General features: G+C 50.2%; 1 protein-coding gene across 1 annotated transcript; it reads right to left on the bottom strand.

Moving 5' to 3' along the window:
- Nucleotides 1-1,851: 1,851 nt before the first annotated feature.
- HGD (homogentisate 1,2-dioxygenase) lies at nt 1,852-27,410 on the bottom strand. Its single transcript, XM_084262522.1, has 14 exons — nt 27,292-27,410; nt 22,085-22,156; nt 19,471-19,559; nt 17,745-17,850; nt 13,326-13,385; nt 12,790-12,881; nt 12,128-12,162; nt 10,886-10,965; nt 10,673-10,772; nt 8,256-8,380; nt 7,551-7,655; nt 6,252-6,378; nt 2,831-3,012; nt 1,852-2,215 (listed from the first exon to the last, which is right to left on the bottom strand). The coding sequence occupies exons 1-14, from the start codon at nt 27,304-27,306 to the stop codon at nt 2,084-2,086; spliced, it is 1,320 nt and encodes a 439-aa protein (XP_084118648.1). The 5' UTR covers nt 27,307-27,410; the 3' UTR covers nt 1,852-2,083.
- Nucleotides 27,411-27,738: the final 328 nt, after the last annotated feature.

Below are 27,738 nucleotides of genomic sequence, written 5' to 3'. Positions count from 1 at the left end.
TGGATGGTAATTTAGGCCCCAAATAGAAAACAAGCTTTTTCCCATCTGCCTGTGAAACATTTAGATCTCATTTACCCCTGGATCAGTCTGATTAAATCAGCTTCTCTGGCAAATTGATTCTCCTGAACGTCCTTTTCTAAGCTGGCTACTTTAGAGTAAACATTTCCCTGTAGATTTTATAATGCAATACCTTGCTCAAAGCTGATGTTTTTTTCCCTCAAGGATCTGGTGCAGATCCAAAACCGATGATGGATGTAACTCAAGTTAGGTGTTGCAGCTCTACATTTCTCTCTTGTTTGGAAAATTGAGGATTGCTTCTCTTGGGAAGCAAGAAACATCGATCCTCTAACACCAAGCCCAGTAACTGTTTCACACGGGTACGTGCTAAATCACAGGCCTGAGGTTTGGGGCACCTGGGCTGCCCTTGGTTCACAGCCTACTTGGGGCTTTGCTTTCTGCCTCCACCTGTGGAACGTGCCACCTGGGGTGAGGCTTGCATGCTCCAGTGAATTTTGAAGTTGTCACAGTTTTGTGTGGCTGGGTTCTGCTGGAGGACGGGGCTGCAGAGGTGGCTTCTGCAAGAAGCAACCAGAAGCTCTCTGCAGGCCCCACAGAGCGAACAGCAGCCGGCTCAAGGCCAGAGTTGTTGCTGACCAAGGCTGAGCCCATCAGCAAAGATCACAGTGCTTCTGGAAATCACAATTTGGAGAAAAAAAAACTACAAGCAGCTGCTTTTTGCCACCAGGGAAGGGAGTGAGAACATGTAAGGAGCTGTGCAGGCACCAAGGCCGGGGAAGAAGGAGGAAGGGGGAAGAATGAGGCGCTCCAGGTGCCAGAGAGAGACATTCTCCTGCAGCCTGTGGAGAAGACCATGGTGAAGCAGGCTTCCCCCCTGCCCCACAAGGAAAACAGCTTGTGAAGAACTGACCAAAACCCCCATTCCCCCAGTCCCTGCCCCTCCCTGCACCATGATGGGGGGGAAGAAGGGATTGAAATCATGACTAAAGTGCAGTCTGCTAAGAAGGGAGGAGTGGGGGAAGGTGCTTTAAGATCTGGCCACACTTCTCATTACCCAACTCTGGTGTCACTAGTAGTGTAATAAATTAGATGCTTTATCCCACCTCTTTTTAGTCTGTGCTGAGTCTGTTCTGCCTGTGATGCTGATTGCAGAATGATCTCTCCCTGACCTGATCTTGACTCCTGACCCTCTCAAAATCTATTTTCTCCCCTTTCCGGCTGAAAAGGGGAGTGATAGAGCTGCTTTGGTGGGCATGTGGCCTCCAGCCAGGGCCAAACCACCACAGAAGTCCTCCGTCATGTTGTCTGCACTTGAGCCTACTTCCAGGTACCTTCCCAGGAACAACTGCATGGACTGGCTAGAAAAGCCCTTTTGCATTTTCTATGCTGCAAATTAGCACTTACCCCCCCCAGACAATTTGTCCAGTGCTGACAAACAAGTCAATGTTGAAGGGTGGCCAGAGCGTGGGATTAGAAAGGGAACTTCCTCTCACTTCGCAGTGAAGCGCTTTGGATTCTCCAACTCTTCTGATTGGCGTTCTGCTTTTCTGACAATGGAGTCTTTCCTTGGTGAGCCTCCACAGAGCTGCAGGTTGACATGGCCTGCTCTAATAGGAGGCTTAGGTCTGCTGGAACCTTCAGCTCTGTTTGGAAAGCTCTTCCCTTACAGACAGCACAAAACGCTTTATTGGTCCCTAGTTTCTCCTTGTGAAAGACACGCTGGGTCATGTTTTCAGGAGGCCCCGTGAACCAGGGTTGGCTGTTACCTCATATCTGCACCAGGTACATCATTCACACCAAGTATGCACAGTAAGATCCACGCAAGTACCTGCTTCAGCATGCCATCAAGAAAGCTTTAATGGGATACCAGAAAGTTAATACTGGTAGATATTTACTGCATTTCCCAAATTACACAGGGATGATGATTTCCATGGCTTGGTGGTTGCTGGAAATGCCATTCTGTGATGGAGTACTCTGTGTCGCCCGAGTTGACTGTGCCACCACATGCAGCTATGCTGGATTTCCCTGTCTTCACTCACTCATTGGAAGGAACAAATACCTCTCTTTACTTGCACTTAGGGTTGAAGTGACTTTTCAGAGGTTCCCAACACTTGTAGTAGTTTTTATCTAGGCGGTTGGAGGTCTGGAGGCCCCATTTGGTGACGGCCATACTGAGGGAAGATTCAAACATGAAGGCCTGTTGGGAAGAGGGAAGGTAGGTTAGGGCAAGGGGGTGAGAGTTTGCATCCAAGCAAGGTGGCTCTGCTCTACCACAAACAAGAGCTCCAGATATGGTCCAGCCCTGCCAAGTTCTGCCTCCAGCCCCATCAGCCCAGGGGGAGAAAGCTCTTCAGAGCTGCCACTGCAATGCTGGTGTTAACTAGGTCTCAGGAGTGACTTTGGATTCCCTGCATACCCAGGAAGACCATGTTGTTCCAAAAGCTCTAATTGAAGGCCTGTTGATGATCATCATTAGATTTTAGGGGGGTGAAGAAAAGGCAACAGTCAGGGGGTTCGTTTCTTTGTCCATAGGCTGACAAAAAATTAAATTAATCAGAATGAGAATTCCCTGCTTCCTGCTCAGGCAACAATTAATGTGGGCAGATGATCAAAGCTGCCTGGCATCACACGTCTCCAGGGTAGCTCCCAGGAGTTCAGTGGTGCTGATTGGTAAGGGATGTGAATGCTGCAGCCATTTGGTCCAAGTACTTTTCCAACTTGCCAGAGAGAAGTGAGGCTGTACTTTGAGAGTGGCACAGCTGCGGTATGCTCTGCTGTATTCAAAATCTTACCAGCTCCTTTGGCTGCTTACCATGGTCCCTTCTGCAACCCTCTCAGGCTCCAGCTTGGCTTTGCTCGCCTTCTCAAAACAGTCAGCATCTGGCCCATGAGGAGTCATCATGCTGTGCAAGCTGGCTCCTCCAGGCTGGAAGCCTTCCTCCTTTGCTTCATAGTGGCCTTTGATGAGTCCCATGAACTCACTCATGCAGTTCCCTGCAAGAGGCATAGAGTAAGAGGTTGCCACGCAGAGAGATAGGGAGGCATCACTGCTGAGATGTGAGCTTCTTGAAACACATGAGCTAAGCTGGGCCAGGCAGTGGGTGGAGTTGAGGTTCCCAAGAAAGGCATCACATCACAGATCCTACTGGTGATGCTTGGAAAGCTGTACAGGTTTTATTGCACTCTTAGTTATTTGGCTATAATTGAGGGCTCTCTAATGAAGGTGCATTGATGTTGGTGGACCTGTGCTTTTTCTACCACCTCAAGCTTTGTAAGTACTACGCCTACATATGGGCTGCGTGGTGTAACATGATATTTACAGATTTGGATTGGAGATCTTAAGGCACTAGAAAAGAGGCTCAGTACGTTCACCCCTGTCTTTGAGGCACAAAATGCCTGGCTGGCAGTCTGGTGAGAGAGCCTGGTCTGCTGTTCCAGGTTATGAGATTGAAATCCTTTTGTTTGATACTCTTCTACCACCTCCAGCCCAGTCAGGCTCTTCAGTTTTATATGCTTTTGATTCTTGCATTATTTACTTATTTCCCGAGAGCCACTGTATGCCCAAAGACACAGAAGCAAATTCTTCTTTCCTCAAGGAAGAATATTTGTAAGTAGACCCTCTGAAACCAATGGAGTAATGTACCACTATCTCAGGTACAGATGGTTATATCTAATCATTCTGTCCTTACTGACTTGGGTTCCTTGTAAGGGAAGTACTTTGGCAACTGCCATCCCAAGCTTCCAAGTAGACCCAATGTAACTAAACAATATGGCAGCTTGCTACTTAGCAGTCAGGTTTTGCAAAGGCAGGACATGCTTTTGTAGCTATGCTATGTGTGGCCCTAGTTCAGTCTTCATTAAGTACAATCCAGGGTCTGAAATGTTTAACAACAGAACTAATTTGGCTGAAAGCAGAGCTGGCCTATCTATGTATGCAAACATTCAGTAATTCCCATCCCCAGTTGCCAGTATCTCACGTAAAACTGGATTGTTATGGGGTTTTCATCAAACTCGCTCATGTGCTGCACAGACCCTAAGAGCTGGATTGCCAGTGCATACTGTCACTTAAGAAGAAGGGGCTGGTGAGTAGGAAAACAGGTTTCAGAGATGAGCTGAGTCCAGTTTCCTATTCGTTTGCAAATTTCACCCCAAGAACTTAGGCACACCTCGATTCCCTATTTCTAAAATAGCTTTATCCCCTATGAGCAGGGTGCAGTGAAGTTATATCTAATGGCCCTCAGTGGCCAGTAGATATGAGGTCCCATGGACATGAGAATCACACAAGTACTCTTCCAGACACAGATGCAATTTATGGTATAAAAGCTGTGTATCAGATGCATTTTTCACCCTGTGGTCCAAAGACCCTAGGAGTAATTCATAGCCTCCAGGGTTGTAGAAAGGTGACCAAGAAAAGTTACTATTTATAAGCTGCACAGCCACCTTTGTGTGTGAAATTGCCACGGTGTCTAGGCAGGAATCTTTGGACCACCATTTATACTTGGGGCAAACTTAAGACAAGATGAAAAACGTGACTGTGAGTGCACTAAAGCTCTCCGAACATGGGCTTTCCACTGCACCTGAGAAGAGGAGGCAACAGGGGAATTCTGGCAAACAAAATAGGCCTCTTGTAAAATATTTGGATAGAGGAGAGTTCAGTACCATTGAACTTGTGCAACTCCTCCCCTGGAGTTGCTCTGTCCTGTTACAGCTCTCTAATGGTACAGGATTCTCATAGTCACACTAATTTCAGAGGGAACTAACGTGCAGCCTCTTGATGACTGACTGTTGTGATGTCTGCTGTTCCCACTCAAGCTCTTCCTCTCCATGGCTGGGCCAGAGTAGATGGCCAACCAGTTCATCATGCATTTAGCACTCAAGCCTTTGGCTGAGGTACTGTGGTCAAGTGAGTAGCTGTGGTAGCCATCTGCATGGGTACTTTTAGCTTACCACACAGGCAAGAGAATGAGAGTCATTTCAGATGTCTTTTACCACAGACTAAGTGAGGTTGGACAAGTTCACACTGTTCAACATAAAACGTCTGTGGACGGTTACACAGCTCTGATGATGAACAGCAACTAAAATGAGGTAAAGCATCTTGTATCTCATGTTTTAGGGTCTAATAAAAGAGGTGACTGCGACCTGGCACTATCCCAGCTGGTCAGGACACGTTTCCACATCAGATGCATTATTTGGAATGAAAGCAGAATGACAGGGCAGGACTTAGCCTGTGGGGGTTACCCAGATGGCTGCCTACTGTGCTTGCTAGTGCCACTAATTCCTTCCAGCCCACAAGACACTTGGAAGTATGTCTAAGTAGCAGGAGGAGCTGGCTATTAAACTGTGGTTAGAAAGTGTGCAGAAAGCCTCTCAGCACTTTGAAGTGACCGTAGTGTGACCTTGATAGCTTCTGAGATGGGGCCTTTTAGCCCCTGAAAGAAGGGGTGCAGCATGAACAAGCTTTCCCCCTCAGTCTCATAGACTGGGTTGCCTCATGCCTGCCCCAGAAAGACAATCCCACATGGGCAACTTGATTTCTAGCACCCACTCAATGCAACATGTGGCCATGCTCTGCCAAGACAAAACTGAAAAACTGCCAAAATAGAAACCGATTCTGGTCACGGCAACCAAGTCCCCCAAAAACCAGCCAGCTGCCTGAGAAAGAGCCCAGTTCCTGAATTCTGGCTTCTTAGATGCCAGAGGTACCTACATCACTGTACAGGTGGTGAAGAAGGGCCCAGGACAGCCAAGTCAATCCTTTGCTGTAACTTTGATCTCACCCTGCAAGTGGCCTTGGGCAGCTCCACGTCTCACTCCTTCTCACCACCTCTGATGTCATATTTTCCTTCCTCCTGTTCTTTCTCTAAGTACTCTGATGAGATATTAAGCAGTTCATGGCTGGATGACAGGATAATTCTGGATGCATTTGTGAAATCCCAAGTTCAATGTGCACCTGGTCTCAGTGGGAGCCCCTTGAGTACAGCCACATCCATCTATGCAGACTCTACCAGCTCATCACCCCTGAGTTTTCCTGAGATGCTCTAAATAGGAACCTCTTTGGATCTGTTCATTTTCCAGGGAGGACTGACTGACTCCAAGAAGCTGATGCTAACAGTGCCAAGGGCAGTGAGTCAAGACTGCTTCTTCCCTGCGTGTGCTCTCAAATAAATGGAGGGGGCTCGATTTCTCCCCCTGCAGTCCTGCACTCAAGCACAACCAAGCAAGAGCAGACGTACGGTGGTAGTACGGCGGACGGAAGGTGTTGTTAGCTACACCCCATCGCGGGGGGAATATGACAAAGTCAGCGAGTGCCACTCCAGGCCGGGTCGACTTGGCTGTCAGGACAGTGAAGATAGAAGGGTCCTGAAAAAGAAACAAAGCAAAAAGCCTGAAACAGATGATGGCTCAGAGCTCTCTGCTTAGGTCATCCAGCCAGTGAGCCTGACTCATACAGCCTCTCCCTTACCAAAACACTTTTTAACTCCTGCACCAGATTGTGTGGGTGAGTTTTGTGACCCTGTGAGACAGCATCTCAAAACCCATGCTGAAGATGGGAGATAAGTGATGGGACTGGTTGGTTCTTCTTTAGGCAGCCTTGGAGAGATTTCCCTGCACCTGCAGTGATGCCCTTGGGACTATGAGCAGGGATGCAGGGGAGGGACAGCCCCACAAGATGGAAACACTCTAATTCCAAGAGCAGTTTCCAACACTCCTCCTACCATGACATCATGCATCTTCCTTAACTGGTTACAGAGGACAGGAATGTTCTGCTGGGGGCATCTAGCCTCGCAGCCCTGTTAGTTTACAAACAGGAAGATCTCAGCACAGAGAAATTGTGGCTTGCTTCAAGGAGTTTTGAAGTCTGAAGTCCAGTAAAGTGATTTTCTGGGCTTTGATCCCAAACCATCCTTCTTCTGGCAGGTTTTTCTGGAGTTTAAACAATACTTTCTGTTGGTTGTCTTACTAGAAATGCTCCAGTCTCCTTGCACACCCACTTGCAGAAGCAGGCCAAGAGATGGCATCACTGTGGGCATCTCTCCCATTGGGCTGGTTTCTTTTTTAGAAGATCTGCTCACATTAGTTTTGGCTTTAGTTGTTTTCCATAAGATCTAGAAATTATTGTGATGAAAGCTGCCAGCTCTTCAAACAAAATTCAGTGCTGGGCTCAGAGGAACCAGGAGAAGGAGCCTGTGCAATAAATCAAGGCATGAATTTAAATGCAAAGGTCTTTTTGCTGAGTTGCATGGTGTGTGTTGGCTTCAGTATTCATCTCTCCTCCAGGACTCAGAAGTTCTACACTAACCTGCGTAAAGCTGTCTAAGAAAATGATCAACCTCCTGTTATTTCTTTGTATCACAAAGAAGATTGTCTTTCCCTTGGTTTGGGCCCAGGGAAAGCAGGACAAGAGATTTCACACTGTTTCTTAGAGCACACCATATTTTTTAACAGGTGTTGAGCCCCTTGACCTCAGGGTGAGTGTGAAGGGTATGGTATCCACACAGCATTGCTCTGCCTTGCCCAGCTCCAGAACTTACCGCGTGGTCAAAAGCAACAGAATTAATGACCATGAATTTTTCCAGATGGTATTTGTACGGTGTGTAGTTCCCATGCCAGGCTACAACATTGAAGGGGGAGAAATCCTGCCAAAGCAAAGAGACATGGGCTTACCATACGTGCAGCCTCCCAACTTGATGCACACATGTGGGCACTGCTCTTTCCCAAATTAAAAATGGTTTTAGTGCTGGCAAGAGGTACACTGGCAACCCAGAGCGCAAAGCCCTTTAGCCACAGGCTGGCATTGCCAGGATGTAGTTTTCCCTAGCATTTCCATTTGGTGAGCCTCAGCTCTCCCTCTGGGGCTTCTGAGGGCTTCTGAGTTCCCAGGAAGTGCTTGGACAAGTCCTTCTGCAACACTGGCTCTCTGGTAAGGAAACACTGGCTTTTCACAGCAGCCCCAGCTTCTCTTTTGTACTCTGTCACTATAAACATATGGTAACAATGAGGGAAAGACCACTGTTGAGTCTTTGGGCAACCAAGACTTCACAAACACTTTTTTTCCAGACTAAGAAGCCTCAGCTGGGAAGTTGAATGACTCAACAAGCCAAGGGCTCAGTCCCGCTCCACTTATCCCAGCAGGACCTCCTGAGACTCCTCAGTGCACGTTACAGAATCGATATCCCAGGCCACGCATTGGCAGTCACTGCACTTCAGTGCTACCTGTTCTCCTGGGGTTTCCTCACCTGCTGGGCTGCAAACAGCTTTCCCTGGTACTTGCTGATCACTGTGTAGCCCCCCGGCACTTGGCGGTCCTCATACCAAGCGACAGGCACCAAGAAGTCACGTGGGTTCGCCAGGCCGTTGGCTCCTGTGAAAGAAAAAGACATGCCAGAGCTCTTTGGGCAATCTGCAAGCAAAGTGAGAGGTTGGCAAAATTTCCTGGGTTTGTGGGTTGCCCTTCTGCATTTTGAATTACCTTACTGCTTCTTGGCCCACCATGAATCCTGAAATAGCCAGGTACTTCTTGTGCTCCTACGAGACGGTGACTGTAATACATCCTAGCATTTAAGCCCATGTTCCCCTTAGGTGACTAAGACAGGTTGCCCCAAGTTCCCTTCTGAACAAGATTAGTACTTTGCCCTCAATTAAAGGTGTGTAATAACTAGGAATTAAGCAAAAAATTAAGGGTGAGTTGCTCTCTGTTCCTGGGCATCCTACTGGCCAGATACTTAGCCATGCAGAAGTTACAAGGCATATCACAAGGGGGCCAAATACATTCCTGAATGCTCACAGAAAGAATAATAAATAAAAGGCTAGTCCTACCTACAGAGTCTGGGCATACTGAGGGGTTGGTTGTCATGAGAAGTGCATTTTCAAAGTGCAAAGCACCATATGGCTGCTGAGGTATTCCTCTTCTTCTCGTTAGTATTATTGTTACAAAGTGGGTTTGAATTTCTTGGATAACAAATGCAGACATTACTACCTGCTGCTAAGGTTTAACAGTCAGTGCTTTTCTCCAGCCGTCATTTTTCAAGGGAAAAGTGAAGTTAGAATAAAATACGACTGAAACACAAAGGATCTTGGTCTCTGAGGGGAAGGTGGGTAGGTGGTGAGAAGAAGAGCTCTTATAATTACCACCTCCTGAAAAGGTTTACAGGCAAGTGCACTCATTTCCTTTTCTCCAGAAGGGAAACCTTATAATAGATTCCTGCCTTCTGGTGACCAAAAAAACCCACCCCAACAAACCAACCCCAAACCCTGTTCAACAGTGTCTGAAAAAGTAGCTAATGGGAAAACCTGTTGTAAACAAGCTGGGGGCAGCAACAGCAATGACTGAGTGGAGCAGGCAGAGAGTGCAAGAAGTGGGTGAAGCCAGGTAACCTCAGCTGCTGTAAAGGAAAGCTGCATGTCACATGGGAGATGGGAGAGATGCTTGAGCAGGGTCCTATTAGATGGTTGCCAATGGCATTGGTTCCCTAGGGCAAGAACAGCCAGCTTCAGTTTTGTTGTGGCCATGAAGTGTTTGTTAAGGCCCTCCCAATGCAGAAGGGCCATGCCAGGCTGGTTACTGGTTGGTGACACTGAGTCAGTTTACTTCAAGCATGGCCAGTCTTTTAGATCTCGCTGAGAACTATAAAACAAGCCCAGCCTAGTGGGGAAAAAACCCACCAACCCAACCTAAAATGGAAAACAGTCAACCCCAAAACACCAGTCTGAAAGTGGATAACTATTGGTACTGCTTTTGTGTTTACTTTTGAGCTGTTACAAGGGGAGTTTCAGTTCTTTTCCTTCTAGATAGTCTCAGTAACAGCAACCTGGAGGTGTTTTTCTTGGCAGGAAAGTGAAATAACCTGAGCACCTCTGGAAAGCTGGGAAATCACAGCAGGGATGGTGGGGCTTCAGGTGCTGTGAACCTTTGCAGTGTCTTTGTCACAGCTGTGGGAGGGTGCCTTCACGGTCTGTCACACTGCACGGACCAGGAGGCAGAGAGGTTCTGTGATTTCTGAGAGACCTGCGTGCAGGGAAGGCAGATCCACCCCGGCAGCACAGCACAGAGATACAAATGTGATGCTGATCCCAGTCCTATCCTGCTCACTTTATTGATGTTGAATGTCCACCTTCTGACACTTTGGCGTTGTAGCTCCTAGAGCTCTAAGGCCCCTCTGCTCACGTAGGTTGGGGGGGTGGGGGGGAGGGGAACCCACTTGATTAAATCTAAAATGGGGCTTTAAGAATATCTACCTCCTCTGAAATCTGCCTTTTGGTGGGTAAATTATCTCCTGTTCCTCCAGCTTACTTACCTTAACTAAGGGGCATCAGTGACAATGGCCTCTTGAGTCAGTTTTGGCAAGAACAGAGTCAGAACCAGCAGATGGTGACTGAGATCAGAAGGGAAGAGAGAAAGGGGAAAAGGGGGAATCGTGGGACAACTAGGCTGTCACATTTGGGGGGGGGGAGGGATCCTTGTTCTTCTGGGGAAGAATAGTGGGGGGGGGATCCTTCTTCTTCTGGGGAATAATAATGCTGGTATGGAAAGCATTTTTGAGAAGGAGTATGTGCACAGGAGGATTTATTACATAGGAGATGAAAGGATGGATTTGGGCTTGTAATTCCTGACTCACTATTAAATTCACTATAGGTCTGATGGGGAGATTGTTACCTATGGGTCCCAGGTCAGGCAGCTCAAAGTGTGCTCCGTACACCTCCAGGATGTAGCCTCTGGTCTCTCCAAACACCTCCACACTGAAACGCATTCCTTGCTGTAAAATAAAGGAAGATACTAGTATTCTCCCAGGGCTTTCCTTAAAAACCACAAATATCTGAATGCAGGAGCTGGGCTCTAAGCTATGGGCAAGACGCAGTCAGCCCTTACCTGGATGACACAGATTTCATTGGGCTCCACCAGCATCTTCCCAAACTCGGTTGTGATGAGCAGTTTCCCTTGCTGGGGCACTGTGGAAACAATGTGCAGGCAGAGGAGCTGTAGTGACGTGGTGAATGCCTTCCTTTCTGTCCATCCAGAGCACCCAGCACACAAGGAAGAGCAATGAGCCCTTTGCTTCACAGTGGGGGCTCACTCTCCTGAGCAGAGCCTTGCAGGAGAGATGCCTGAACTGGAGGGAGAACTTCCAGCCCTGTGGCCCCCACGTCACATCAGGAGCCTGCATGAGGTTAAGCCACCCATCACCTCACATTACCTTGACACAGGCTTTGTGCCACAGACGTTAAGTCCAGACACATGGGCCTTGATGTATCCAGGGCCATACCTGTCCATATCATGATCTTCATGTAAAATGATGCAGGTATCCTTGCTTGTCAGTGTGAGGTGTCTATGAACAGCTAATTCTCCCTGCTTCCTGAGGGTAGAAGTCACGCTTTACTAACGTCTGCACGATTTCCCTGGGCTGTCCTGGCGCAGGGGAGCCCACACATTGGCAGGGAACACCAGCAGAATCACAAAGCCTGTCCTAGCTCTTTTACTTCAGGGCAGCAAGGGAGGTCAACGAGAACATATTTTTGTTGGAGAATTGTTTCTGTTGGTGACCCCAAGGCATTTCTGTCCCTTGGTCAAGAAAGATATGAGCAAATATCAGTCTTCTGATACCACTCGGAATATTTTTCGGCACTTTATGTGCCAACCTCAACACTCACGGCGGCAGTCTGGTTGCCTGAGGCTGGCAGAGCGCAGGAGCTAAGTTGTCATGCCAAATACTCTTGGACTGAAGTGACAAAGGCATCTAGCTATAAACTGTTCTGAAACCCTGAGGCTTGTGTTTTCCAGAAAACCTCTACCTGTGGTGTGCCAAATGCCACCAATCCGGGGAGCGCAGGGAAACGATTCCTGAGCACCACGCCAAGGAAGTTGGGTCACTGCTCAAAACCAAAGTTGAGCTCTGGCACAGACAGGTGCTCTCTGAGCTGCACAGGAGCAATGCAACCTGCCCAACTGCTCAGATGGTGCCAGATGACAAAATCTGTGTGGCTTGAGGGTCAGGCCAACCCTCTCCTCCAAATCTTGGCTATAGGGTGCAGGCTCTGGAAGAGCAAGAGGCAGGCAGGTGGCAACTCAGGTGGAGTCTCGTGGGGGAAAGGAAGAGCCAAAACGTTAACTCACCAATTAGGAAGTCACCATCCGAATTATAAAGGCATCTAAAGAAAAAAGAAAACAGGTTGCTGCAAGCCCCAGGCACACACCACAGCCACAGCTGGGGAGTTTTGAGCTGGGGGACAGACGTGGTGGAGGTCTCCCCTTCAGCACCAGAAATGCTATTTGCAGGTCAGCACATGCAATACATGGGCCTGTGCAGAGGAGGCAGGGAGGTTTAATGTGCCTGGCCTGGATGCAGGATCTTCTCTGATCTCTGCCAGGTCCATGCCTTTGTGCCCATGGGTGCATCAGGTGTGGTAAGCTGGGAAGCAGGGCTGCCGAGGATAGTGATGCCCATCAGAGGCTGCATGCATGTTGAGCTCTGAGGAGCAGCTCCGGTCCCTGGGATGAGAACACCCGGATCCAACAGAGCCTCTTCTTTTTGCATTCCCATGCCCAGCTCTGTCCTTCTCTTGGTGGCTCCCCACCCACTTCCCCAGTTCTCAGCCATAAAGCACAACCTGCTTCACAAACACCTGCCATGGACACCATGAATACCTTTGCCTGTGCACACAGGAACTCAGGGACATAGAGACAGCACTGCTGGGAGCAGCTGGACACAAGCACAGCAGCAATGGACATGCAGGCAGCCCAGGACAGCCTGAGCCTCCAGTGTAGCAGTCACTGACCTGTTGAGCATGGAGGTGTTGCAGACAAAAATGTGGACAGCAATGCCATTGCGTCCTCGGGGCTCACCGGCACCACACAAGGTGTGCAGTCCCTACGGGCAAACCCAAAGCAGGGGGAGTGAGCAGCAGGCAGTGGGGCTGGGGCCAGCCCCCTCTTCTCCCCTCATTCCACCCCCTCGCTGGGGCTCACCCCCTCTCCCCACTTTACATATTGCTACCAGCTTGTCCGTGTACAGCATTTGGCCAAGCACACTGGCTTGGCTTTAATATCTCAAGGTATCTTAGCAGTCCATGGAAGCTGGAGTTTTCTAGCCCAAGGACTGTGGAGAGACCGGGGGGCTGGGGATGTTTTGAAGAGCTCCTTGAAAGGCAGTGAAGAAAATCCAGTCTGTTGTCAGGTGGATGAAACCTGCCAGCCCAGAGGTGTCAAACCCACTGCTGTTAACCCAACGTGGAGCATCCCGTGTGCCCAACCACCCCCGCCAAGGGAGTGCAAAGGTGGGGGATGCCCAGATGCCCTGGTCCCCCCAACTTACGCTCACAAAGTCCAGCTTATTCTGAGGGGCTTTTGGGATCTCAAAAGGTTTCCATCGTAGCTAGATTGTGGGAAACATAAAGTACAAAAGCAATGCCAGTGGTTATAACGCAAACGTGGCAAGAAAGCTGATCCCCCCCCCGCCCCCGCCACTTCCCCCTCCTGCTTCCCTGTGCTCTGCTAGCTGAGGTAGATTTCTCTTTCCCCCTTGCCTTGCTTATTTTGATTTATAGGTTTCTTTGGCTTTATGGAGATTTTTTTGTTCCTTTTTAATCATGGTTTTGTAAAATAATTGGCAGGCCTGAGTAGTGCCAAGGTTAAAAAAAAATAATCCTATTTAAAGACTGTCTCTTCCTCTATTAATAACAACTCTTTTGAGAGCAAAGAAATTCAGATGAGCTGACTTTCCACAGGCAAATTGTCATGGTCCTGTGCACCGCTCTGTACTGGATGATTCACTCCCTCCATGACCCAAGCATAACACTGCTGTTTACACCACCTCATTTTCCCTACGTCTGAAGCAGGAATATCTCTTCTACCTGCATGAGTAGGAGCTGTGAGGAACACTAATGACTTTCTTGCAAAGCCTGTCAAAATCCTCAGGCAGAAGGTGCCAGAAAAGTCAAAAGTATTTATTAAGTACTGTATTAAGGATCTTTGCAGCTCTTGGGAATGAGGTGCTGTGGCTGACAGCCGCACACTGGGGGTGAACTCGGTGCAGACCAACCCAAACACCCAAAATTAGGAGGATGATGACATGGTCAGCTGCCAGATATATCCCCTACATCAGTACACTGGACCCCAGGTGAAAGTGCCCGTACTCTTGGCATCCACAAGAACTTTTTCTAGCTTTTAACTATGCAACCTGGTGGTTCTTGACATGTCTCTAGGCTGGTGCTCTGAGAAAACAAAACTTACGGGGCTCTGTGTCTGTGCCTACTGCTCCCCCCCCCCCCCCCCCCAAAATTGAACTATGTGAAATTTCAGGTAAATTTGAAAGGGATGCAAAGATATTAAATTCCCCAGAGCCACATGGAAATCTTCCAAACGCAAATAAAAATGTGGGTTCCTAGGTGACCTGCCAGGCTCTTCTGGAGACCTGGCCTTGGGAGGCGACCAGTTTTTTGGCTGGGATAGAGTTAACTTTCACAAGAAGCTGGGAGGGGACACACCCAGGACAGCTACCCAAACTAGCCAAAGGGGTATTCGATAGCAGGATGTCATGCTCAGTATGTAAAGGGAAGGAGATGTCTGAGGAGGAGGAATTGCTGCTCAGGACAGGCTGGGCATCACATTCTGGGTGATAAGCAAATTGCGTTGTGTGTCGTCACCCACTCTGTATATTCCTTTGTAAGTAGTGGGGGTGTTATTTTCCTTTTCCCTTGCTGTCCCAGTCAACTGTCCCAGTAAATTCACCTTCAAGTTTTATCTTTTTCTTTCAATTCTCTCCAACCCCTGGGGTGGGGGATGGAATGAGCAAGCATCTGCATGGTGCTCAGCTGCTGGCTGGGGCCAAACCACAACCGTTCTTTTTGGTGCCTGATGTGGGACTTGAAGGGTTGGGATAAGGACAGATCTGACCAGAGAGAGGGGACAGGAAACTGCACCCAGCAGATACATCTGCCAGTGAAGCTGAGTGAAGCAGGGACTGATCACTAATTAATCAGCTGCACCTCATGCCGGGCCCCACATCTTGGCTCTCTCTGCTGTGCTCTCCGAAGCCATCTGATTCCCAAGAGGGACCCACTACCACAGCCCCAGGTTGCCTAGGTTGGACCCACCCCTCATCCCTTCCTCCCCTCATCCTGTTTGCTGCTGAGCAGAGCCACATTGTCCTCCCTAGGAGACCCGGGCAGCTCTGTGCCCGTGTCTGCTCGGGGCGACACTACTGGGGTGCTGGGCTGAGGGAAAGAGGCTGCTGGAGAAGTTGCATAATCTGGATGGAGACACCAAACGCACCTGCTAGCAGATCAGATCTGACCCTTGCAAGGTGCCAATACCTCATAGATGAGCCAGATAGGGCAGCAGACAGGTCTGCACCTCAGGTTTTGCTTTCTCACTTCTTTAAAGAGTGTTTTCCTTTGGTTTCAAGACAGCCTTCCAGGCATGAGCCAGAGCCAAAACAGAAGGTGCTCCTGAGCCTTCTGTGCTCGAAGCAGTGGGACCTTTCCTGGCTCCTGTTTATTTCATGGCAGTGGGGAAGGACAGCGTTTGTCATCTCATCTTGAACTGTTCCTCTAAGGATTGTCCTAAGCCTTCAAGGTTGTGAATTAGGACCTGGTTGACAGAAATGATTGGGAAATACTGACAGAAAGGACATGCAGAGGGGCAAAGAGAGATGACCCTGAAAAGAAGGGTGAGAGAGAGAGGGGGGCAGAGGGAGAGCGAGCAAAAGAAGAGAAATAAATGTCAGGTATAAAGATGGTCTTAAGGGAAGCAAGTGTTCTCGCTGAGGAATATGGAAAATGACAGTAAGTCTACCAATGAAGTAATAAGTACAGTGCAGGTCCTATGTAACACCTTCACTTTCCCTTTGGCCCCCGTGGACACCTCCATAGTTGTCATTACTGTGGGCCAAGGAGGGTGGGCAATGTGACCTGCTAAGACATTGGTAAGATGTGGCCCAGCTCTGCACACAGTGTGTCTGGTGTTTCTCTGCTGTGTCTGGGTTTCACTGGGGCAGGAAAAGAACAAGCGCCCCGAGCCAGAAGAAATGCCCAAGACAGCCTGAAGCTGCAGCACCAGGTGCTAAAATCATGGAAGCTTTCAGTGCTGTTTCCCTGCTGTCTGATCCGTGAGCCTCCTGAGATACAGCATCTCTGAGCTTGCGACTACTTCAGAGGTTTTCTCTCTCCAAGGTTTGTCCAATCTCTTTTTTGAACCCAGCTTGGTCCTCCAGCAAGAAGGTCCACAGTTTATGCATTTTAATTCTTATTTTAAAGTGACATTAATTATTGGTATTAATTTTCTCCCTGCCTCTCAATCCATTTCTGGTCATGTCTGTTCCAGGCTGGAGGGCTTTCTTCTGTTTCAGCATTTCCTGCATGGATGCCCCCCCCTATTTTTCATTACCTTTGTCCCCTTTTCTGTTTTGTCCCCTGTGCCTTTTACAGTTCTGTCACTGTCTTTGGGCAATGTTAAAAGATATTTTTTCCCCATTGACTTCAATGATCTTTGCATAAGGCAGCTCCATATGGCCGTCCTTTTAGATGGATGACAATTGGAAAAGCTCCTTAAGCGAGCTGGGAGAAACACAAAGCACCGTGGGGAAGCGTCGGTCTCGTCCAAGAAACTGAACCTGGTCTCTGGCTCTGGCTTCAGAGAGGTTGAGAAGGAAAGCATGGAGATGCCTCCCACTTACTGCTAGGAAATAACCCCTTGGGTTTGATGATTGCCATCGAAAGCAGTGGGAGGGAGAGCAGGCGGGAGCTTCGTTTCCCTTCCCTTAGGTAAAAGATGTACATGGCTTGAGATGCTTGAGAGCATCTTGGGATTCCTGTAATCATAAATAACCCTAACAGCAGCTGCAGGCTGCAAAAGGGCATCGGGGATGGATGAGGTGGCAACAGAAGCCATGGGAGCTTCATTTGGGAACGACCAGCAAAGGGACCTAATTACGAGCCTGTCACCGCTCCTTGGTCAGTGGCTGGAAAACATGTTCCAGCAGAACTGGGAAAGTATTTAGACAAATGGAGAGGCTGCTGGGAGGCTGGAAATTAGCTAATGATGGCACATCAAAGGGCAAAGCCTGAGAGGAGCAAAAGCCACTGAGCGCAAGATGGTGTCGAGAGGAGAATGGCAGGAGGAGAGAGTCCGATTAGCACAGCCAAATGTTCTGGGGCTGGCAGGGAAGAAATAATGATTAAAAATGATGGCAAGGCCGTAACAGAGGAAGACAAATGCTGTGTCTCTGCATGAGTCTCCAGAATGAAGCTTGATTTCCCATGAGGGCTTCAGAGAAACAGGCTGGCAGCCAGCAGCCTCTCTAAAAGCTCAGGGAAGGGGGGATGGATGGCAGAGACGTGCTGCTCTGCCTGCTGGGCTGGGGCATGACAAGCCTTTGATGGGCGAAAGTGAAGAGGATGATAATGCAGCCTGAGAGGTGACCAACAGGACCCCCAAGGGAGATGCTAGATAGCAGGGACCAAACCCTGTGATACCATGGCCGTGTTGGGAAGCAGCAGAACCAGCCAATCCGGGTGGGAAGCAACAAGCATCACACCACATCGAGGGCTGTCCTTCCATGGATGACCCTTAAGTGAGGAACAGCAGGTGAGAAACCAGCTCCTGTGTTAGCCAGACCAACAGTTCCCTACAGCTTTCCTCAGACCTCCTGCAGCTCCAGAGCCTTTGCACCCCTGGTTAGCTTAATATTTGACTGTCCTCCTGGCAGGACCAGGGCTCTTTCCAGCACGGTTACCTGGTTGGGGTCAGGCTCAACTTCATCCCAGTTGTGTGTCAAGTGTCCCTCCTCGAGGGGTTTGAAGGGTTTGTGGCAGACGGAAGGTAGGATCCGATAGAGCCAACTACAAAGAAGGAGAAGACCTGGATTAGCCTGGGGAAGAGATTAAACCTTCTGGGTGGCTGCCAGCTGGCTGAGCTCCTGCAGCCATAAATAACACTTACATTGGTAGCAACTGGACCAAAAGGTATGAAGTATCAAACACTTCCAGGCAGACTGCTTTTCATTATGGGCTCTCAATACAAATACATGCTGCTGTGGGCAGCTAGATGTCTACAAGTGTGTTTACACACAACTGCATATGTAATGGCATATGTTTACATTCTCACACGCACATATGTACATGAACACAAAAAATAAATACACAGCCTTGTCTGTGGCTGAAATACAGCAGCCTCTGAGGGGGCCGGGGAGGGGGAAAGCCTATTTAAACACAGCTACAAAGCAGCTCAGACACCAGCCAGGGACAAGGGCAGCATCTAGCTGAAAGTGCAGAGGAGCTTTCAGGAGGCAGAAGGTCACAGCTGGCATCTGACTTTGTACGGATTACTCAGAGTAGCATCCTACGCCTGGCTGGCCATGCCCAGAGGACCACCAGTGAGCCCATGCAGTAAAGACCAAGAGTTTTATGTGGGATGACGCTTCCTACTGGTGTAGGAGGTCCCCCATGCCTCCACTGCTGCCCGGGACTGACACTTTCCTTCCTTGCTGCATGCTGTGTCTGTGCCTGCAGCCCACGTTTGTCCCCACCATTCCAGTGGTCACAGCCAGCATCTGCATGCCAAAGCTGGGCTTTGAATCTGGCAGGAGAGCAGAGGTAATCCAGAAAGCCTGAGCTAGGCATGGCTACCAGCACCTTTGATGTGTTAACAGTGGCAGTTGCAGTTTGGGTGGGTGGGAGAGGGGAGGAGGGAGCTCTCCTGTGAGAGCTGGAAAATTTCCATCAAGGACATCTTCATGCAGCAAACAGTGATTCATCCCTTTCCCACGCACACCGCGAGCTGGCACCAGCCCGGGGAGCAGAGCTCTGCTTGGCAGTTCAGATGATGCATTTGCCTTTCATATGAACGAACAACAGAAGGGACAGAAAAGCCTCTTTGGGATGAGTGAAATGAGAAACCCATCTTCTGCAATGTGGTCATGGCTGGAGCATGGTGACCGGGGAAGAGCACCGAGATCTTTGCTGCTGGCTGGAACAAGCTGTCCCCAGCGCTACAGGGAACACGAGGTGGTAAGCAGTGTGCTGGATGCCTGGCACTGGTCTGAACCCCTGGACAGCCTCAAAAAAAGTACAGCCTGAGCTAATGGCTGGCCAGCTCTGGCCAGCATGCAGGAACATCCCTTAGGAAGTGAGAAGAGTCCTGCTCAGAGGCTTGGTTTTTTACGCTGTCTGTCAGGTGTTGTTTGTCAGTCGTAACAGCGATGTTTCCACAATAGCATCAGGGCTGAGATCCCAAGGTTGTTTTTCACAGCACACAGACCCCTTGGGACCACTTGGCCCCCATGAACATCCCCTCCCCTTCCTTTCCTTGCTCTGAAACCCGTTTTCTTCCCCATCCTGAAACCCCGTTTCTCTGCCTGGGCTGGCAGAAACCAGTGGCTGCACAGAGGCAACCTCTCCATCACCCCCACCGCTCACCCCAAGTGCCCCACATCACCCATCCACTGCCAGGGGTCACAGTACCTTCGCTTGTTGGTGGGCCTGGGACAGGTGAAGGCAGAGCCTGAGAGCTGTTCAGCATACAGTCCATATGGGCAGACTTGTGGATTATTCTGAATGAGAGGAGAATGAAAAGTAAGGAGTGAGAAGCAGCAGTGCAAGATTTAACTCTGGATTCCTCGGCTGAGCACTGTGGCAGATGCCTGGCGCCCTGCTGCCATGGGGTGGATGTTGCTCCTGAGTCTGTGCATCAGGCCTGGCAGCCACTTTGTGTTGCTGGAATAAGGCTGGATGCCCTTGCGGGTACCAGCCAGACTCCAAACCCATTCCCACATGCAAGAGGCTACAGAAGTGCCTTGAGGAGTTGACACAGCCATTGAGGCAACACATAGGCTGCTGGAGCCAGCAGTGCCTGGCAGCGCTTTGGTAGGGTCAGTGACAGGAGCATCGGGGAAAAGGGATTATTCCCAGTGCCTACAGACTGCAAAGGAGACCTTTATCATACACAGATCTTTTTGAGACCAAGAGAGGGAGGGGCAGCTCCAGAGCATCATACCCATCTGGCTTTCCAGAGGGCTGATAAAGACTCACAGCTGCTGTACCTTTGCTTCTTCCCTCCTACACACTAAATGACCCATTCTTCTCCTGCCCTCTGCCCAGGGGAGGGATGCCCAGGGCAGGCATTTCAGGGGCGTGCTGCTTCCTCCTGCCAGTGCTCTTTGCTGCCCAAGAGCAGCAGTGACCTGCGTGGGAGCCTTTGCTTTTCTGCAGGGCTTCTGTATAGTGACAGTCCTTCTGCGGAGTACAAAGGGGGCACTTTCCCCTTTGCAGGTCTGTGGGCATGACTAGTATGGGTTGCAGCAGCCCTTTTGAGTTCATAACCGAAGGACAGAGTTCTCCCTCTCAGACAGAACAGAAACTAAGCATTCTGATCTAACTAGGCCAGCATCTATTTGTTTGAGATCAGCAAGAAGCAAAGGCATCCAAGAACTGCAGGAAATACCCTGGTGGGATGGTCATACACCATTTGCTATCCCATCTCCCTCCTGCAAGGTCTAGTTTAGCATCCTGTCATCCTGCTGTGGCTGAGCAGACCAGCCTTCCACGCGGTACCAAGCGCTGCGCTGACAGGTACGCAGAAGGGAGAGGTAAAGCTCTCGTAACGCACGCAGCTTCCAGCCCTCAAGCTCTGTCTTGTCTTGTATGCAGGGGGATCAATAGCCCTTGTCATTTTTATCTGAGCCAGCACTGCTGCAGATGCCAGTCTTATAAATACTGCAGAGGAAAAAGGATCCACCCCTGGGACTGGACATTTTTTTCTCTAACTCATTTTCAGATGTTTCTTATTAACTCTTTCGGTGCCGAGTCTGGACTGTCCAGACTCTGTGAGGAGCTGGAGGGGTCTTCTCCCCTGGGAAGTGGTGCTGCTCATGAGGAGCACACCCACCACGGCTCAGTGCCGAAGCACCGCTTGTTCGGATCCGCGGCCACCGCTACCCACTGCCACCCACCACACTGTCAGGTGCCTCTTCCTTACGCCCTTCCTCCCCCATCTGCTCTAGTGAGTCTCAGAAAGACGATGCTGCACCAACTGAGCCACCGGCCGGGTCCAGCACAGCAGGTTTTTTTTCTGATGGGCACGCAGTGGGCTGCCATGCAGACCTAGGGGACATATACACACATTTAACATGACCTAATGTAAGGAGCGTGTTGCTACCTGCACTGGCAAGCAGCGTGCAAAACATCTGAGCTGGGCAAATCCCAAAACCTCCCAAAACCTAAAGTTTCCCTGTTTGACCTCTGGCTGGCCTCTTCACACAGGGGAGGAAGAGGAACTCGCTTGCACCAGAGGGATGCCATCGTCTGAACCCAAAATGCTGCCGCCCAAATCCAAGGGATTACAGGGCATCCAAGGGAGGGCATGGTCAGCCTCAAAACATGTGCCGGTGTCAAGGAGACCAGCACAAAGGAGATAAGAGAGCTTTACTTCTTTGGGGTTTCATAATGGACCAAGAGCCTGGCATCACACCGGGCACCATTCCTTTCTTTAAACAGAACGACCCAACACAACTTGGTTTAATCTAAAATTTACTTACTTTTAAGAATGAATCTTGTCAGGTTATTACCACAAACTTTATTTCCCTACAAAGAAGCTGCTCTCCTGCCAAAGACTTATCAGCCAGCTTCTTCAAACCCAATTGCTTCTTCGAACCCAATCCTAGAGGCTGCCTCTCCTGCTAGAGCACTATCTCCTTCCTGAGCTTCAGGCTTCTGCTCAGGTTTATTACAGAGCTGATGGCTTCCTTCCTGGTGTGTCTGAGCCACTTTTCCTGCAAACTCCTTCAGAAATAAAGCCCCTAACCAGCTGCTGAACAGAGGTAACTCTGGAAAGTCTTAATCCCCAAGGTGAAACTTGGAAGCTCACAAGTAACTTAAAAATAGACAGCATGAATGGAAATCTTTGATTCTTATTTTTTCCTGGCATCTTATTATTCTAGTCCTGCATAAAGAAGGCTCCTGGAGACTTTTTATTTGTGGCTGAGAGAATGGAAACATGTTAAGATGAAAAGAAGCCCAGGGAAGAGATATTCACTCTGTTCCATGTCATTTTAATAAAGCACTTATAAAAACTCTGTACCTGTCCCTCTGGTAAAGCTCCTGGACAGCGTGGATCCTCAGAAACATGTTCATTGCCAAATCCCGACATGTACTGTAAAATAAGCCACACAACTCATCAGCATTTTGAAAACACAAGCAAAACCTCTTCAAACAGCCCATCCATCACTTCCCCATTATTTTTTTTTTCAGGCTGTTTGTATGCATTAAGACTTTCCCAAGTGATCTGCTTCCACACTGCCACGGACCTCCTGGGTTCACTTCGTTATCTAGCTGCATGATGGACTGAGAAGCACAGACAGGATCTGCTCTTCTGCTAAACATTCCTGTACATTAAGACCACATTCTGCACCATGAAGGCGCTTGAAAAATATGCCAAATATCACATATAAGGCCAGACCCGGGAATAACAGGGTGGTGTATAAGGAGAAGAACTACACATAAACATTACAGAGATGTGCTAGCAGCATCCAAGCTAAACCTGACTTCACTTGAATAGTGGATGTTCCAACATCTGCAGGCTGCCTTGTAAATTCATGCACTGAGTCATGGCCCTCAGATACTCGGGGATTGACACTGGGAGTCATTGTTTGTTGAGTCCTTGCAATACACTTCCATTACCATTAGGAAAAGATGTGTCAGGGTATAATTGGGGCGAGGGAAAAGGGAGAGGGGAGGGAAGGGAACTCTGCTGGGAGTCACCATGTCACTACTTTACTTTAAATGACTATCACCCAATTGGGTGTGCACCATGGCAGTAAGCAAGAATGGAATCCTCACCATGGGATAATATGGTTTTCTAGAGTGATGTATGCCCAAGAGACCTGGGGACCAGAGAGACCTGCATACCCTCCCATGCCCGCCCTGCCTACAGCCGCTGGGGTCTGAGCATAGCTAAAAGCCACAGAATCCCAGAGGATGCAGCTTCCAGCTTCGCAGCACCGTGAAAAACCGCACAGTAAACCTGAGACACGCAAAGGGAATGGGGTATAAGCCAGACCGTAGCATTGCACTGACAGAAATGTAAATACTGTCCCCTCCGAGGCTACAGAAAGGCGTGAAGCGACTGCACTGAACTCGGCATGAATGCTGAGGTGTTCTGGCAGCGATCAATGGTTGGGCTCCGTGGCCTGGGGAGGCAGTTAAATATTAACGCTCCCCCTCTACCAAGTGCCAGAGTAGCCAGGCTGCTCACCGGCCTTTGCACAGCAGCACTGGGGTGGCAAAGCCCCCGAGTCGCAGCGCTGGGCTGACACGTGCACGCTCGGCCTGACAGGGCGGCTGCGGTGCCGCCAGCATCCTGCCATCCTCACCTGCCCTGGCACAAATCCCCTGCACTTCATCACACCGTTGTGGTGCCTGGATTATTCCCCCCAGGAGTTCTCGGCCTTGCATGATTTGTGGCACCCCACCCTGAGAAGTTCCCCAGGGAGCAGAGTCTTGGGGACCAAACCTGAAACCACCTGACAAAACACGTGCATCTCCCCGGCACCTCTCAGAGACCGGGAAGAGAAGTCTGTTCGGGGGGGTCAGGCTGGCTGGAAGCCCCCTGCTTAGCCTGAACCCGAAAACGACGAGGTTTTCCCTCGGTTTGGGGGGGGCTACCCCCTCCTTCCCAAGGCAGCCTCTGGGAGCCTGCTCTCCCGCTGGGCTCTGCAAGGAGCATATTGGTATGCAAAGCAGCAGGTCACCTAAGCAGCCTTGGCAAGTCTATTGTGCTGGAGCAGTTCTTTTTTTCCTTCTTCTTTCTTCCTCCACCCTGCCCCCCCTTCTTCAAACGGAACTGCAGCAACATCTGATGGGACTGCAGCAGTTTCAGAAGGAGCCGAGACCTCCGCACTGCATCCTCCTCTACCAGCAGCCTCCGTGGGGGCATCCGCCTGTGGGGCAGCCTTGGTGGAAAGGGGACACGAGGAAGAGGAAGAGGGGGGCATGCTGACTTTCTGGAGGCATAGCCAGCAAGGCCCAGCAGGCTCTGCCATTGGCACAGTGAGGAGAGGGTTAATGCAGCAGATGGACTGTTTTGCTCGACTTTTGGGCGGGTTTGCACACTTGGTAATCAGTGTGTGCTCCTTGGCAGCCCCCTGCCATGCTGCTGGGGCCGGAGTGGGGCAAGGAGGCACAGAGATTTTGCTGTGAGAAATACATCCCCTGCCCTTCAGGATGAAAAGCTGGTGCCCTGCGTAGCTGGCCTGCCTGTCCACCCACCCCAAAGCCCCTTTGCTTCTGCTTGCTGGGGCAGGGGAAGGGAAGAAAACCAACTCAGCAGCAAGCATCATGTGCCAGCAGCTGCTCCGTGCCCACGCCGGTGCTGCTCAGCACCCCACCCAGCTCCGCGCGTGATGCGGGCTGGCTCCCAAGTGCGGTGATGCAGGTGGCTTCCCACCAGGATGCAGGTGGCTTCCCACCAGGCTGGACCTAGAGCCGCTGCCTTCCTCGGCTGCACATCACCAGTGGCTGTGGAGGTGGCTGGTTGCTGCCCAGCAATGGGGGAGCCTGGTGAGTCTGGGGCAGGGGAGCTGGGGCAAGGAGGAAGTAGTGTTTAGGGCAGGGTAGCATCGCCCCCCCTGCTCTGAGAGCAGGAGCAGAAGCTGCTGCAACCTGGTTAAGTCAAATCAACTAAAAAAAATTAATCCTCAGGCACCTGCATGAAGGCTGAAGAACAGACATTGGCAGGACCACAGCCACTAGAGGCCAGACGTCGTCCTACACATGATGTATCACCCTGAGTGTGACTCCAAGGCTTTTCCTGGGTGTGTCTTTCCTCATTCACTCCTCTTTGTCTTTCCCTGTGGCAGACCTCTGAGGAGCTTCTCTCCTCTCCATGCCCTTAAGGGCCGGTGTCAAACATTACTTGGGCTGCCATAAGCAGCTGCACCACACCACTTGCCAGTGTGCATCAGAGGCGTTGTGCTCCAGGTCTCTGTGGGGACCCTGAAGATGCAGGTCTGCCAGGAGCAGAGGCACAAGGGCCATGGCCCTTCTCCCTGACAACCCTCTGAGTTCACCTCCTGCCGCTCATTTTGCGTTGCACAGGGTGGCCCCACAGCAGAGGAAATGTCCCCTCTCTGATGACCTGGCACCTGCACCAGAGCATCCTTCTTGGGCGGAAAAAATCTGGAAAGATGGAAACCAACCCTTCTCCATGAATGGCACCATGGTTTATGTCCAAAGTGACCTCTCCCTAGGTCTCTGCCTGGCCTCCACAGTTCCTAACCATGTTCTAGGTACCTTTGGGTTGGGTAGGTTGATAGGCATTGTGCTGGCATTTGGGAAGGTAAAACAAAAAGTTCTCTGTGGTCCTTTGTTTTCACTTCTGCTTTTAATTACTGTTGTTGTTATTTTGTTTGAGATCCTGTAGCTTTTTATGCAGACAGGATCTTAGGAATTCATCTGACTCCACTTTGTTTTTGTTTTGTCACTTTTCAATAAAACGGGAGAGATAAAAGCTCAGCGCAGCATAAAAAATTCAGCAAAGCTCATTGATTGGAATAACTGGGATGCAAAGTAGAGTGCTCGCAATGGGTGTTGTGCTCTGACCTATAAACCATAACCTTTTGTTCACTGGATTAGACAGCAGGCATGGGAAAAAGCGCATTTGAAGTCTGAACACATAGACTGCAAAATAATTAAGGCCCTTCTTCAAATGCTGCGTAATACATTCCTCCATCAGCTCCTGCTGCAGGACACAGGAAAACAACATCCGTCTCAAGACAAAGGGCATGGCACTTTGTATCAGCTCAGACCAGCCCACACCGGAGGGGCTAGCAGAAACCCGCAGAAAGGGGGACATGAGGACTCACAGCAGTGAGCAGGGCAGGTCTTTCACCCTCTGCACGGGGCTCCACAGCCTCCTCGTGGGGTAAAAACAAAGCACCCAAAACAGAGCTCTTCCCCAGTGCTTCCCCATTTCTGTCAGGAGCTGCCATCTCCCTGAGGCTTTGCCAACCCTCTGCTCTAAAAGGGCCGGGGAATGTCCATGGCCAAACCCTTTCTTGACATGACCGACTCTAAGATTGGTCAGGGTACTCAGTGGAGGAGGAAATAGAGGACAGATGCCAGGAAAAGCAAAGAGAAGCACTGCCTTTGGAGGCAAGATGCAACGAGAAGGTGAGCTGGGGAGAGGTGATGACAGAGTGTGGATGTATATGACTTCCTCTTGGAGAGGTAGATCTGCCAGAGCAGCCCACTCCTGTTGCCAGCTCTGGGCAGACCTGTGCTCAGCTTGCAGCCAGAGTCACACCGGACAACAAGGTGTTAGGGTCTGCTGGGAACAAGGATGGTGAAAGCTGGGGAGGGACAGGGACAAGCCAGGAAGGAGCATGACAGAATTTTACTATATGAGGAAGCAGAACTCTTCAGAGAGAAGTAATAAGACTTGTAAGATGATGAATGTCACAGAATGTGGTGAAGGAGCACACCTCTCTATCTCAGGTGTATCCAGAGCTAGGAAAAGGTTTAGTAACAATGACAGCCCTGAAGTCTGGGGAGGAACATGCTGGTTGTGCACAAGCTTTTGATATCCACAGCAGTCCTGGGGTGAGTCCTTACTCAAGAGTGCCTGCTGAGCCCCAGTGGCCCTGGGATGGCCAGCCCCCTCCCCACACTGCCACGGTGAGGTATCATGAGGTTCAGGGTTGTGATCCTCAGGTTCCTACACATGAACCATAAACCCACCTCATCCTGCCCTTCTCCCCAAACTCCCCTGTGCTCTGGCAAATGGAGGCAGGGAAAGCTCCCTGGGGGACTTGGAGAGAAGGGCATGCTGGAGCTCTGGTATGCTGGCATGCCATGTGTGGGGCACTGAGAAACTGCCCCAGGACAGAGTCACTACTCCCCTGGACTGCTGGGGAAGATGGCGGCCAGGGTTGCAACATCTGGGCAGATGTTACCAGCTGGATTTCATAGGCTGAGGAGGAAACACCCCCTGGCAGCTGGGGCGGGAGGACGGGTGTGCAGAGAGGGCAGGGGAAGGACAAATCCCATGATGAAGAGGTTCAGCGCTGGGACAGCCTGACCAAGAATGATTTCCAAAGGGAAAGAGGGAGAGAAAAGCTTATGTATGGACAAAACACAGCAAAATCCTTTACCTCAAGAGAGCTTTAAAAAGACACCTTGAAATGCAAAGGAACGGCACATTAAAAAGCGAGACACCCAAAATAAAGTGTTATCAGAGAAGGGGTGTCCACAGCCAGGACCGGTGGGTTGCGGGTGCCTGACCCCTTTTACCTGCAAGCTTGTCATCTTCCTCCTGGTCCTCTTCCTGCTGGAGCAGCTGCAGACCGGGAGCAGGGGCCTGTCAGAAGCGGCCTGCCAAGTGAAGCCTGTGACCGAGCAGGGCGGGTGGCAGGCTGGCAGCGCTGGAAGTGAGAAAGTCCAAGGGAGTTTTCAACCTGTTTGCTCAGCCCGGTCTGTGTTTAACCAAACGCCAGCCCCCCTCTGCAGGACCAACCCCAGGAGCGGCTGGATGGGGGAGTGAGGCAAACCAGGCTCCCTCACGGCTCCTTTCCCTGCGTAGGTGTTGAAATAGGGGTCGTAGTTCCCACACGTGGCAGGGGGTGCGGGGGTAAACCCCAAGGTGTGTAAGACATTTTTTGCAACTGCTTTACAATCCTTCATAAGTTGTAGCTCTAGCAACCTTCACATACAACCCTCCAAGTGCCTAACAAATGGTTG

Source organism: Gallinula chloropus (genome assembly GCF_964237585.1).
Source record: "Gallinula chloropus genome assembly, chromosome: 1".
NCBI classification, from domain to species: Eukaryota; Metazoa; Chordata; class Aves; order Gruiformes; family Rallidae; genus Gallinula; species Gallinula chloropus.
The sequence above is the reverse complement of the archived record's forward strand: the minus strand, read 5'-3'. Positions and strand labels throughout refer to the sequence as shown.

Bases quoted from the DNA above. Each gene is read 5' to 3' on its own strand.
- HGD (XM_084262522.1), bottom strand. The intron at 10,773-10,885 runs GTAAGGGCTGAC...TTTATTTTACAG, and splicing joins ATGAAATCTGTGTCATCCAG to CAAGGAATGCGTTTCAGTGT. The intron at 6,379-7,550 runs GTAAGTTCTGGA...TTTCTTTTTCAG, and splicing joins CTGTTGCTTTTGACCACGCG to GACCCTTCTATCTTCACTGT.